We start from the raw sequence: 15118 nt of genomic DNA, 5'->3' as shown, positions 1-15118 counted from the left end.
GTCGGTGGCTTTATGTTTGCTGGGGTTTATCAGATCGATATTGAAGTCTCCACAGATGTATGATATTTTGTTATTTAGAGAGGTAAACATCTTTTCCATCCAGTCACTCAACACTTCTAAACTTGACCCTGGCGACCTATAAACACAGCTTATAATGACATTTTTCCCTGAATTGTTACATATTTCAATTGTAAGACATTCCAGTATTCCATCCACTGCGACAGACAATTTATCAATTACCGTAAACTTCATATTTTCTTCCACATATATTGCGACTCCTCCACCTTTTTTGTTTACTCTGTTCACATAAAACAATGCTTAACTATGATGTTATCGGTATAAGATGTGGGAGATGAGGAAAACACAAAAGAGAGAGCAGAATAGCAGAGGCAGAAGTACAAGACGACTCCTCTATTGGTAACCAGGCTGACTTAACCATATGACTACGACACCAAAATAATATTGTTCGAATATTTGCAGCCCAAAAGTAAAATAAAAAATTTGGTAGGGAGAGGCCGCCATTATCTTTGCTTTTCTGCAATATAGTTTTTCTCCCCATAAGAATAGGGCAATAGAATTGTCAAGGGACCTGAAAAATTTCTTTGGAATGAATACTGGTAGGCACTGAAAAAAATTGGAGAAGTTTAGGCAGCACATTCATTTTGATGCATCTTATTCTACCCGTGAGAGATAATGGCAGCATGGACCGACGCTGTGAGTCACAATTAATTTTATCTAGTAATGGGTTAAAGTTGGTTTGAATAGATCAGAAAATTCCTTCGTCACTTGAACGCCTAGATACTTTATGACACATAGAGATTTTAAAAGATAAGTCTGATGGGGGGTAGGCCATGGCCTCCGGATTGATAGGAAGAAGTTCAGTTTTATTTAGGTTTAATTTGTAGCCAGAGATCTGACCAAACTCCTTCAGCAGACCTAAAACTGGAGGCATGGAGACAACTGGATCTGAAATAAATAAAAAAAACGTCATCGGCTACTTTATGATCTGCACCACCCTCAAAATACCGCACATAGAGCTAGTTCTAATGGCCGCCACAAATGGGTTAATGGCTAGCTCAAATAAAAAAAGTATTTCGAGTAATCGTTATTAAGGCGAACACGTGCTATAGGTGATGTGTACAGTAATTTGATCCATGACAGGAATTTAGAGCCAAAGTATAAAACAGTAAAGGCCGCTTCACCTGATCAAAGGCTTTTCAGCGTCCATGGAGATGACCATTTCGGGGTGCCAGTTGAAGTGGTGCAGAATAAAATATTCATAAGATACCTAATATTATGGTAAAAATGTCTGGTTTTAATAAAGCTAGTTTAAACAGGACTGATTAATGTGGGAATTATCGACTCCTACCGTTTTGCGAGAAGTTTTGCTAAAATGTTAACATCTGCACACAGCAAAGATATAAGCTGATAACTGCTGCAGCATCTGGGATCTTTATTTTTCTTTAGGATAAGAGAGCTTGTGGCCTGTCGCAAAGTAGCCGGCAAGGCACCAAGATCAGCTGAAGCCTGTAGCACGTTAAGCATTAGAGAGGATAGTTTATCCGCAAAAACCTTAAAAGATTCAGATGGGAACCCGTCAGGTCCAGGGCTTTTCCCACTCTGCATAGACATGACAGCATTCTTTAGTTCTTTAGCAGTGAAAGGCTTATCCAGTTGATCAGCTACATCTGGTTCGACTGGCGGAATATTACGATGTGAAAAGAAAGCTTTGTAATGTTTCTCATCGCGAAAACATTCAGAAGTGTTTAGAGCAGAATAAAAATCCCTAAATTTATCATTGATAGTTTGAGGATTGATTGTGAGTCGATCAGAGGTAAAGAGTTCGGTAATATTTTGAGCTGCTGTTGACTGTGTTATCTGGTGTGAGAGTATGTGATTAGGTTTATCCCCAAACTCATAATAGCCATAACAAGTCCTGAGTACTAATTGCACTGCCTCATCGGTGACCAATGAGTCAAATTCCCGCAATATCGTGACTCCTGCTGCTTCGTCACCGCGGTGATCAAAAATCCCACACCATCACAGCTCTAGTTTATATCTTGTGGGACACAAAAAAAATGCGACTTCTCCAGTACCGATAGCAGAACCATTGAGCTCAGAGCTTATAGATACTGCGGTCTTGAAGAATGTTGCCCCAGGGCTCGTTCAATACTCGGTACCCATCCTTAATGGCCAGTATCCTCTGTCATACATCTCAGCCATTGCAGCGCAGTACTTGTTACGCAGCTTCAACACGTCTGGACTGTAGTCATTGTAGAGACGGATCGGATGTTCCTTGTAGGATAAATCCTTCCTCTTACGGGCCTCGCGGAAAATTAAATCCTTCACCTAGAAACGGTGTAAGCAGAGAATCACAGGACGCGGTTTGGCTCCCTGCTGCAACTTGGCCACAGGTACTCGTTGAGCTCTGTCAATCAATTGGAGGTGTGTTGAGAATGTCCGGAACAAACACTTGTTCTCAGGAGGCAGGGCCAGGGCCCCCCAAGTGAGACCCGCCCCACGCTTCAGGCAGCCACCCACCCAGCCCAAGGTTGGTCCAGGAGAGAGCAAGGCAGGGGCAGGCCACCCCCTACCCAGGAGGAGGATGCCCAAGAGAAGTGGGGTGCTATAAACAAGGAGTGCTGTAAACATGGCCCGACCGGGCTCACCCACAGTTGGAATTTTGAAGAAAGTTGGCGCTCAAGGGCAAGAACCCACACCACAGGGACATGGACACCACCAGGCTCAGATGTGATGTGATCCCGGCTCTTGGTCTTGCCAGAAAACTCACAGATCCCTCTCCCTCTGTGGAGAGAGGGCCACTGGGCCCAGGAAGCCAGCACCCAAGGGACACTGCAGCCATTGCCGAGGGCCTGGTTCCCCCCACCAGGGATGGGGAAGGGGACAGAAGATCAGATGTCCCTCCTTCCTTGTGTAATGTATGTTTTTGTGAGCATGTGTATGTGTTTGTTGTAGTGTATATTTTTGTGGGGTAAAAGGTGTGTGTACTAAAGAGTGCAGTTAAAATTGGGCACTGAGAGGACTTCTCCTGATTACTCACACCAAGACTACTGATGGCCATCTTTGCCTTTTTTCTTCATAGCATAAAAAATATGAGACTGACCACTTTATTTGTAGAGCACCTTTTATCAACATGCTGTAGAACATAAGGTGCTTGACATAAAACGATAAAAAAACAAAAAATACAATAGAATATCATGGGTTTTAAATTTAAAACCTATCAATAGGTAGGTTGTAACCCTTGTGCTATCTTAGATGACCCCACCCTTACATTGATGTGTTCTCCCTACCATGACAAAGGTGGATAAAGGTGGAAAGATTTCATGTAATCCATGGACACCAGTGAAGATCACAAATCATTGAAGAAAAATGGTTCAGAGCACTGTCTAGTGGGTCTAGATGACCCAACTCGCAACGTTAAAGTGCCTAGGATAGCACAAGGGTTAAGCCCACATACCAATAGCCCACATACCAATAGATGTGTTTATCTTTTAATTACATTCTTCAGTTTAATTGACAAAACCATTTTCTCTTACTGTCTGCCGTGTAGGTGTGGCAGTGTGGAGGAAGCATGGAGGTCCTGCCATGTGCCAGAGTTGCCCACATCGAGCGCACCAAAAAACCCTACAACAACGACATAGATTACTATGCCAAGCGCAATGCTCTGCGGGCCGCCGAGGTGTGGATGGATGAATACAAATCCCACGTCTACATGGCCTGGAACATTCCTATCAATGTAAGATTCTCCCCCGTTATAGATTGCTCCCTCTTTCAATCCCAGAGCTGTTCTCACTCTCACGTGTCGCTTGTTCATTCAGACCCCGAGCGCACATCTCCAGAGAAACCAGTTGAAATGAATTCAAAATTCCGATTTTATTTCACTTGACCTTCACGATGGAAACAGACGGAGCAAGGCAGCACTACATTCAAAGTACAACAGATATAAAGATACAAAGTACAACAGAGATATGATAGAAGCTGTGCTCCTGTCTAATCAAGATTTCCATTCACATCAGTTTCATCAGTCTTTCAAGATGAGATACAAATTAGTAAAAAGCTGCTTTCACTATAAAAAGTTTAACATTGAGCCTATTGCCTCCTCATTATCAATGAAGGGTATTGATAAATGCAGCAAAAAGCTTCTTTAAGCAAACTGATACTTCCTGCAAGATATTATTTAAGGCGCTGATATTCTCAGACAGAGAGATTCCCGCAACAGAACTCAAAAAGACAGAGCTCCTCTATAGATCCCTCCATGAGTGTTATCTCAAACACAGCAGCAAAGCATGTTATTACCTCAGATGTCCTGTGGCACAGAGGTATTTTCTATACAATTAAGACCAAACAGCACTAATCCTATTCATACCCACATGTACTCATACTCGTTATTGCCTATGGCACACACAGAGAGCACAATTATTGGATTGAGAACACTTTATGATTCACCGTGGCGGGCAGCACCCAACACGGATGCAAAACAACTTCTCAGCGAAATTAGATGTCTTTTTTTGCTTGCAAAGCAAGGTTTTGCATGTTTTTTTATTGTTTAACAATATACATCATTGTCAGAGTAGACCTTAGTTCAGGCCCGTGGGCTGAATGCAACCGGCTTTAAAATTGCCATCGGCCCACCGTCTCCAGTCATAAGATCAATAGTATGCAGCCCTCAGGATTTTTTGAAAACTGTATGTATGGTTTCCTGATTGTAGTTGGCCACACCTGTGAAACACTGTTGTGTGACCCTTCTGTGACACTTTCTAGCTCATTTCTAAAATGTCAACTGTAAATAAAAATAAAAAGTTCACAGTGATGGCCACCACTTCCAGGACAAGAGGAAATTGTCAATTTTATTGAGTAAAATATGAAACAACTTTGTCTGCCTAATATACCAGAAAACTATAGCTCTTTGAAGAAATTCAGCATTAAGAGGGTCTACCAGACAAGACATGCTAACAACGACAAGCTAACTGGAAATAAACGATGCGAAAGATTTTTAATTTCACAGTATTTTGGTTAAAAGTATTTAGATGTATTTTTATGTGAAAAATTAAAAGGAATTATAATGCAAAAAAATGTTCAACAAATTGTTCATTTGCCTTTAATGTTATTAAAACAGTTCAAAGAATGTCAGGCTGAATATTTTACTCTCAAACCTTTTCACCTTTGGGACACCCCTGCCTTAGGCAGTTCAGCTTCCGAGCATTCCCAAATCAATCTGGTAAACCTAGAAATGGCTGTAACACTTTTGTCTGCTCTTTATATTGTTCCAAAGTAAATGGTAAAGTATCTGTCATTTCTTTTCTTTCCCCTTCTCTTATTCTTCTTTATTTTTGTTCTCTTTGCAAATAGAACCCAGGTGTTGATTTTGGAGATGTCTCTGAGCGCCTGGCTCTGAGGAAAAAATTGCAGTGCCGCAGCTTCCGTTGGTACCTTGAACACGTCTATCCAGAGATGCGAGTTTACAACAACACCATCACCTACGGCGAGGTGAGACATGCTGAGATTTGAAATAAATTGCAAATTGACTTACCACATGCTGTTTGATGGAAATGAAAAAATTGAATTATTTTTTAAGTGGAATTATATTGATTCACAGAAAAAATAAATGAAAATTTTAACTTATTACTAAAACTGTGATAGCAAGAACATGTAAAATGCACCATAATGTTTTGAAACTATCTGAATATTTATCAAACACATTTTCAGTAAGTGTAAAAGTCCACATTGCTACAGCAATGCAACTTCACTCCATAACCGGAAACATTTCCTATAATGACAATTAATTGAACTAGTAATCCTATCTTGATTGCTTTGAGCTTGTCTCCAACGTAGCAAGCAGGGGAGGCAAACAGGTGACTGGCAGATTGAGATAAACTTTATGTAGTGTTGCAGGAATGCACCATTTTTCACTTATATCATTTTCAAAAATGGAAAGCTATGGAATATCTCTATGCCTTACATGGCAGCGAGATTGATCAAAGCTATGTAAATTTGCACCGCATGCGTTCCCCCAGTGCCTTGTTTTGGCCGTGGCATCCAGCTAATGGATTCTTCAGAGCAGCACCCACTTAAGTGCACTTTTTTCAGATCTGTTGACAAGCCGGGAAGCAGTTATGTTGTGTCGTCATACAGCTGCTGCAACAGAAGTCAGTCTGTGTCACAGAGCAACAGCTTGGCACTCAGCCGTGGCTGACCAGACCAGCCGAGTGGAACCTTCCCTGACAACAGCACATGATAAATACGCCACAACCTGGATAGGGAGCCTTAAGCATTCAAATCATACAGGAAAGACGCCTGCACTCCATGTGGCTTATAGAAGGGAGGCCGATAACGTATGATGATATTCTATCATGGCACAGAGATGGTTATATTAAAATTCTGTGCTGGCTATCGTCCAAGAAAAAAACAGCAGATTTTTTAAAAGGAAGAGGATAACATGCAAAGCACAATAGAATGCTAAATGTGTAACTTAGAAATCAGCATGTGATTGATTTCCAGCAGCATATTGATATAAACATCCATCCATCCATCTTCTTCCACTCATCCGGGACCAGGTCGCAGATGATATAAACATTTGTTAGTTAATTTGGTGCAATATTGATTGTAAAGACCCATTCAGATAAAAATTGTGAATGTGGTGTTTTTAACATGTTGTTGTGACATTTCTTCATGATTGAGGACTTATATAAAGAAAATTAAGCTTAAAATTGCATTTCTGATATTTTTTCTTTTTGCAAACCTTTGTGAATTAGGAGCAGACAAAAAAAAGTTTTTTTTTTTCATTTTTGGCTAAAAGGAAGCATAATAAAAGACCACTGGGAACGCTTTTTACAATAGATCAAAAGATGATCGGGGAGGGACTTTAAACAAATACATTTTAAAGAACCTTTACAGTTGGAGCTCCTCTGTGTTTGTCTCAGGTGAGAAATGGGAAGGCCAGTGGATACTGCCTGGACCAAGGCTCAGAGGATGATGACAAAGCCATTCTCTATCCCTGTCATGGGATGTCTTCGCAGGTCAGACCGAGTTCAGCTGACATCTATTTCTGCACTGTTGCCACCCTTTAGCTTATTGTGATATAAGATTATCGTTACCTAAATATTCTTATATGTTATTGCATTTTATTTGTCCAAGGAATGTATCTTAGGTTGACAGAAACCCAACCATTCCTTGTAAGGCTCAAGTGAAAAGATGTGCCCTTATAATTTTTCTGTTTTTGGAGTCAATACAATTTTTAAATTGAGCTGCTAAACTGCTTATATTTCACTACTTGTGAAGTAAAACATATTACTCGTGTAAAATATATTACTCCTTCTCTGCATTTGACCCATCCCTGGGTGAATGGCGAGCTACAGACACATGTGCTCAGGAACCATTTAGTGGTTTAGCTCTCCTACTGTTGAATGTGAGGCAGGGAGGCACCAGGGAGGGTCCTATCTAAAGAGTCTTTGGTATGACACGGCTGAGGATTTGAACCCACAACATTAGTGAAAAAAACATGTGCAATGTATCTTTAAACCAAAACATACGAGAGAAAAAATTATACAATAACATACTTTTGCAGATTGCTTTAAAGATTTAAAGTCACAGCGTGCAAAGCCTGGCTAATTCACAGTTGGTTAAACAGATGAAATGTTAACCTGTCAATTTTCTATTTAGCCTCTGTAACAAAAAACCTTTGTATAAAAATGTTTTTAAATCAATAATGTTTATAGGATAATTAAAGAGGCAAAATTATTCAGTTTTATTTATATTAGCATTTGTCTGTGTTTTTTACCCTACCCCACTCCAGGCACAACTCTTCTCATTTAGTATTTTTCACAGAGAATGACACATTGACTATCTTTTAATTTGCAAATTTAACCCTTAAAATCCTTTTTTTGTCATATCAATAAAGACATTACAGCTTGTTTTATTTGTGAGCATGTGTATATTAACAATAAGCCTCCTGTAGAACTGTAGTGTTACAAAGCATAAATAAATAAATTAAATATTAGTTTTTTGTCATATTTAGAAATTGATTGTCCAGGATGATTGAAAAGTGTTGTTCTAAAAGACACATTTAACAGCAAAACATATTTTATTGCACACTCATCTTTACTACATTGTTTGCATGTATGGTTAGAAACCTCCAAACTGACAAACATATCTAACAGACTGTCTAACAGACTGACTAAATAAAAGTTTGGATTTGACATTTAAATTCACACAGAAAAAAAGAATATCCAAATTCCTTAATTTAAAACAAGTAATTTCCCAGCCTGGGAAGACATTAACTATTTCAAAATAATCCAGGGACATGTGACTAACTTTGATTTCATTATATAATAATAATTTAATTAATACTTTATTGATCCCACAATGGGGAAATTCTTCTCCACATTTTGACCCATCCCCTGGGGGAGCGGTGAGCTGCAGCTTAACCACGCTCTGGAGCCAGTAGCGTTAAGGGCCTTGCCTAAGGGCCCTCACTGGGTGATGTTCATTGCTCGCTATTGATATGGTTATTGACCCAGTACCATTGTTTATCCCCCTCCGGGAATCGAACCCTGCATTCCTGGGTTCCTGCATTGTAGCCTCTCACCTTACCAAACGAGGTACCCAGCCGCATAAGAACAACTGGAAAGTTTTCTTTCAAAATTCTCGAGTCCAAACCATAAAGTGTCTACATGTGTCTTGATGGAAGCTCCTTTAACCCTTGTGCTATCCTATGGGGTCAAGATGACCATTGACGTGTTATCCCTACCATGAAAAAGGTGGATAAAGGTGGAGAGGATTTCATGTAATCCATGGAAACCAGTGAAGATCACAAATAATTGAAGAAAAAAGTTCAGTGCACTCTCTTGTGAGGTCTAGATGACCTCACTCCCAATGTCAAAGTGCCTAGGATAGCACAAGGCTTAAAAGGATAGATTTGACAGAGGCTATGTTTTCATTGACTATGAAATAGTGCTAATTGGTTTTGCGATCACAATTTTCCTAATGGAAACACAACAATTTTGAAGAAAATCGCATTTATTGAAATAAACTTTTTGTGCTTGAAGGAGGTGGTTTTTGAGGTGTATTGAAATTCACATAATTTGCAAAACTGCAATGAAAACACTTTTTCCGAATTAAATGAGTCATTAAATAAGTCAGTTGGCCACCAAGCGGATGGCAAAGCGCTTCTTAGTAGGAACTGGCTGCCTTGGGCATTGCACAGCGGACGCCACAAAAGAGCACACAGCATCACACAGTTCACCATAAGTTGAGCATGTCGTGCGGAATTGTTGAATCCACAGCTCCTCTATAAAATGACCACCCAGGATTTACCAATATTGCTTAATCCGCTCCCACCTGTAAGGAGCTTGTCACTCATGAAAACACAAATAACATGCTGGTATTTCCTTCGATAGAGGATGATGAGCGCTAGTGTCGTGGAAAAAATTTGTGTAAGCCAAATTGTGTTTTTTGACATGTCTTGAATTTCGATTGGACTTTTGCACATATATGCAATGGAAACGCAGCTAATGTGTCATAGATAGTTTTAGTGTCTATTGATGAGCTTACAAACAGTGCATTACCCCCCCCCCCTGCTTCTATTCTCAACAGAAGTTCAAAACTATTTCTGTAAAAAAAAAATAATAATAATAATAAAACAATGTTTTCCAATGCAGCAAGCACAGCTTTCATTTATTTTGTTATAGCTCGCCCGATACTCTACAGACGGACTGCTCCAGCTTGGACCATTGGGATCAACCACCTTTCTGCCTGACACAAAATGCCTAATTGATGATGGCAGAGGTCGAACACCCAGTCTGAAAAAATGTGATGCTGTCTCAAGGATTTCCCAGAGGCTTTGGGACTTTACACAGGTTTGAGATCCTATTATCTGTGAATATAAGTGTTAGTAAAAATAAATTGAGATACCAATTTTCTTTTTTTTTCTTAACTGATATAAATTTCGGTGTCATAATTACGTTTTCAATTAAATTACAGCCTGATTGTTATCTGTTTCTAATGTAGAATGGACCAATAATCAACAGAGACACCGGTCGATGCTTGGAGGTGGAGATGACTAAAGACGCCAACTTTGGCCTTCGTTTAGTGGTGCAGAGGTGTTCTGGTCAGAAGTGGCTAATTCGAAACTGGATTAAGCATCCAAAGCACTAAAAGAAAGTGAAACTTTAAGAAACAATTTTGGCAATGTTGAGCAGCAGTCGGCTTACAAAAATGTGAGACGTTCCGGGACAAGTGGGGACTGATGGTACTTCAGTAGCATGTGTGATAGTTCACACTGCAGACCACACACAGCACACTTGGCTGCCCAAAGGCAGCAGCGCTTTCCCAAGAATACAATCAATATTTTGTTTCACTGCACTGCGCTGTCACACCGGACCATAGGGTAAGCTGCACTCTCTGAAATAACCTGCTTTTGACTTTCTGTTAATCTATGGAGTCCATCAACTTAGTGCAGCAAATAACATTTTTCTGTTATTTCTACTGTAAAACTCTTTTGGACGATGTTGGTTTCGACTGAACATTTTCTTTTGGCTGGACAACTACAGATGCAGTGCCCCAGCAAGAGATGTAACGGGCTTTGAAAGGACTCGTCATTATTGAATCAAAAGGCATTGTTTCTACACTCACACAAGCCACTTCACTTCTTTGTTTCTTTAGGAGTGCTCACTGAAAACTAGAGCAACCATGTGCCTTTTTCTTTACATCTTTGTTTTAGGCTTCATCAGACCGGGGAATGTCAGCCCAAAAGCATGTACAAAATTATTTGAAGTTTGATTTATAAAACCATATAATAATAGTAATATATTGTAAAAAAAAAAAAAGAAAAATAATAATAATAATAATAATAAAAATAAATGAAAAAAAAGTTAGGAAATAAAAAGAAAAATTTATGAGGAGCCTGTCTTCTTTTTTCTCCCTTCTGGTTTTGTCAGTTCTGAAAACTCTGAAAACTTGTTCTAGCAGGAATTACATAGAAAAATACAGCTTTTATTTACACAATTGCTGGATCATCTGCTAACAGCAGCAAAATTACTCATCTTTTGTTGTATCTTTCTAACAAACAAGCCATCAAGTTTCTGGCCTTGTGTGATATCACAGATGTCACAGATCCAAGACATTTCCTATTGTTGTGAATATCACAAAAGTTCTTTGTTATTTTCACAAAGAACATTTTTACTTATTAGATACTTTTTTCTTTTTTCCTTAGGTTTTTTTGTTTTATTGGTAAAAAATTACTTGTGCATCTTTTGAAATAAAAGGCAAAACTGCATGCAAAAATCCATGAGCTCAAAAGTCCCATGCAAATTTGCTTGCGTAGGAGTTTGCAAAGGTTTTGTGGCATCCTTTTTTTTACCTGCCATTGAATAACATCTGTGTGAATTCCCATCATCATGGGTCTCAGCATATAACCATATAGGGGAGTGTATTGCCAAGAGTCTGGCCATATGATGCATATCACAATACACGTTAAAATATAATATATAATCCAAGACTGTACCAGAGGCATTTTTCTGTATAATTGGAAAACTATGTCTGAATGTGCCTAAAACGCTTTAATTTACTTTACTTATGCTTTATTTTATTCTTTATTTTCTAGATCCGATCTGGGCATTAAACGGCCCGAGTGAGGTTACTGGGAAATTACAAAACAGACAAGTGTCCAGTATTCATGAGATTCGAGTCGAATAAGATCAATCCCCCGCACCCATCACCCCCCGCGCACCCATCACCCCCCAGAGTCCACGCCACATTTTAAAATTGTGTGTGGGATTTTAAAGGATCCCCCAAGTATTTGCACAGATCCCGTTGTCCAGGAACGCAGTGACAAGGGGGATGAGAAGTCAAGTGGTGAGTTTCAACTTTGTTTTCCTTCACATTCCACTCGGAGCGTGGAATGTGATGCCCATGACAAAGCCCAGTTAATATTGTTTGTTGGTGGGATAACGAGCTTCACCGAGGAGCTGGCTGCAGTGTGGGCACTGAAACGCATGATGACGGGAAGAGATCTGTTCCCGGAGGAAAAGCCTGCATGGACACTTTGGGATTGAAATGGCATACCATTCACTGTCACAATGTAAGGAAACTGTTAAAGAGTTTGGGACTTCAAAATGGAGATTCAAGACAAGGCAAAGACAACCCAGAGCTCTCTGATAAAGACTGGGTGACAGATTGTGCTTTTGATTTGACTGCACTGATGATTGAAAAAAATCCAAGGCAAAGGCCTTTTGGTGCATGAAATGCAGACCCTGGTGAAAGCTTTTATCAAAAAGCACTAAAGATTATTCTCACTGACATGCCAACTCTGAAAGAAATCACACCATCAGCTGAACACCTCCACATATACTCGTTCATGTTATGCCCACTCCATGGGGAGTATTCAAGAAAATTTGAAGACTTTAGAACAATTGAAAATGAAATGGACCTGATATCTGCAAAGATAATGCAAGATAATGCACCCAGTTATGTCCAGTTGGAGCTAATTGACATGCTGTTTGATGCCATACTGGTAGAACAGTTTAATTCAGGAAAACTGGTGAATTTTTACCCCTCCCTTTAGGAAGAGAACCTCCCAAACATGAGATTTTACTAGAAGATTGTTGGTTCTATTTGGGTCTACGTACATTTGTGAACAAACATTTTCAGTGATGAAATTTCATAAATGCAGATATAGAACCACTCTCTCTCTCTGATGTTCATTATTGGCAGTGCTTTGTGTTTCCACCTCAGACATTGACCCTGACTTTGATGTGCTTGTTAAAGCCCAACCGAGACTAGATTTTTCTCAATGAACAAAATTTTGATGTCTTTTTAATGAACACCCTCTTTTTTTTTCAACAATATGTGAAACTCAAAATGTGGTTTTGGGAGAATGTGATTGAAAATGATTGCTGTTATCATTTATGAAAATGTTCAAAACTTCATGTTTTGTTTATCATTGTTTGGGGAAATTTGATTAAACACTTTTTTAAAAGCAAGGTCACTGTTTCATTTATTTATCAAAACATATACTGTTCACTTGACAGGATGTAAAAACAACACCATTCATTACCTTATAATAAAGAAATAGCATTGTTATTCTGGATAATTGAAGCAAGTCTTAATAATAATAATAATAATAATAATAATGGATGGAGGGATTTTTTACTTAGATTTAGTTGGATGATACGGTCAGAATTGAGCGGCAACAACATGAAAGCATGGATCCATCCTCCCTCGTATCAACGGTTCAGGCTGGAGGTGGTGGTGTAGGGGATATTTTCTTGGGCCCCTTTGTTACATATCAGCATGGTTACAAGGCCACAGCTTACCTGAGTATTGTTGCTGACCATCAAATCAAATCAAACTTGATATGATCTCCTGGCTCTGATCCTTTCATTTCTCCAGGGTGCTGTAGCTTTAGTTTTCAGTTTTTTTTAAGTGGAGCTACAGCATCAATGGCTGACTTTAGTTTATTATTGAAATTTGCATCAGCAGCACCATCTTTGTCAACGTGTAGGTTGATAGACATTATTAAGACTGCCATATTTAAAATTTATAAATGATAAAAATTAAGAAAATTCTTGAATAAAAAAGGAGGGAGACTTTGGTGGTCTGCAGACTGTAACATATGAAATAGGCGGACTGCTGACTGTGGAGCTGGTGGATCTTGACCAGGCACGTTTGTGATATCTGCTTATGTGAACTGCAATGTGTTGTGTGAAAGTCGTGGTTTTAACTGAAGATGGTCCGGCAATGGTCCAGTCCATCAGTGAACAGTTTACTGGAGTGGAGTGTACGTTTAATTTTCATTGATAGAAGATGAGATCCTTTTTGGTTTGGATGGAGGCTGTACGGTTTTAAAGAAATAGGATATGTTATAGAAGGTGGTGAAATTGTCAATGTATGGAATATTAATAAAAGTACAGTGTTCTCTAAGCCAGATGTGAAGTTGTTGCAGACGGCTGAATTTAATATCTTAGAAGCGGAGAGATGGAGGCAGCCACCACTGAGTGGAGGAGCAGTTGCCAGGGCTTCATCAGATGTTGGAACCGACAACATCAAAGCGGTTGGAAAGAACGAGGCCATCACAGTTTGACGCTTTCTTCCTGTGGCAGACCACCTCAGACCAAAGCGGTTTGGATCTAGAGCTTGAGGAAGGCTGCAGCAAGGTGTCAGGGTCTCAGTGAACCATGTCTTGCAAGGCTGCTTTCAGCAAGCCAATGTGCAATGACTGTTGATGCGGCAAGTTCAGGAGAGAATTCAGATTGTTCTTGACCTCAGCTCAACAGAGCGTTTCTGGATGTCGTGTTTGAGGTTAGTGATCTGTATGTCCGCGTTTATTGATGCAGTCATATCAGTGCTGGGAGGTGAAGTAGCAGCCATTTATGACCACAATATACCAATCTTCTGATGGCTACTTCCAGCAGGATAACACACCATGTCACAAAGCTGGAACCATGTCAGACTGGTTTCTTTAACATGAAAATTAATTCACTGTGCTGTACTCAAATGGCCTCCACAGTCACCAGATCTCAGCCCAATAGATCACCACTGGGCTATAGTGTAACAGGAGATTAGCATCATGGATTTTCAGCTGACAAGCCTGCAGCAACTTGTCAGGATCTAGAGGCCTTTATGACCCCATGGTTTCCCCTCCTGACTCCACCGATTGTTCAGTCTGTGCAGCTGGACCTTGGAGTATTTAAGCTCCATTCCTTCACCTACACTCTGGAAATTCGTTGAGTTCTCTATCCTCAATCAAGACATATCAAGTTTAAGTTTATGCCTGCTGGTGTTGATCCCTGTTCTTTTTTTTTTACATCGAGTAGAGTCTGCCCCTTTTTGGTGTGTTGCCTAAGTTTGGATTCTGGCTTGGATTTCAAGTGCAAGACCCTCGACTGGACTTTACACGGATTCCCTGATGCTCTCAGTTCCCCATGTTGATGCTGTAGTGTGCATCTCTACACAAAAGGGTGTTTCCTTGAGGTGGAGTCCTCCCACCTGAGTATTGTCCTTAGAACCTCACAAACACTAACTCTCTTGGATTTCCGTTACAGACTCCCCTGTGCATCTGGCAGTATCAGTGTTCTCCTACCACCTGAGCTTAAATAAACTG

At 39.8% G+C, this 15118-nt stretch overlaps 1 protein-coding gene across 1 annotated transcript in view; it reads left to right on the top strand.

Moving 5' to 3' along the window:
- The window catches only part of galnt9 (polypeptide N-acetylgalactosaminyltransferase 9), a 173413-nt gene extending 160415 nt beyond the window's left edge, over positions 1-12998 (top strand). Inside the window, exons 7-11 of the mRNA XM_023958682.1 lie at positions 3572-3757; positions 5371-5508; positions 6942-7037; positions 9708-9875; positions 10027-12998. Of these exons, the coding sequence (XP_023814450.1) occupies positions 3572-3757; positions 5371-5508; positions 6942-7037; positions 9708-9875; positions 10027-10173 (735 nt within the window). The 3' untranslated portion in view covers positions 10174-12998. The remainder of the gene's footprint in view (positions 1-3571; positions 3758-5370; positions 5509-6941; positions 7038-9707; positions 9876-10026) is intronic.
- The last annotated feature ends 2120 nt before the right edge of the window (positions 12999-15118 follow it).

This window comes from Oryzias latipes, chromosome 9, assembly GCF_002234675.1.
Source record: "Oryzias latipes chromosome 9, ASM223467v1".
Classification (NCBI taxonomy): domain Eukaryota; kingdom Metazoa; phylum Chordata; class Actinopteri; order Beloniformes; family Adrianichthyidae; genus Oryzias; species Oryzias latipes.
This window is presented reverse-complemented; position numbering and strand designations above follow the sequence as displayed.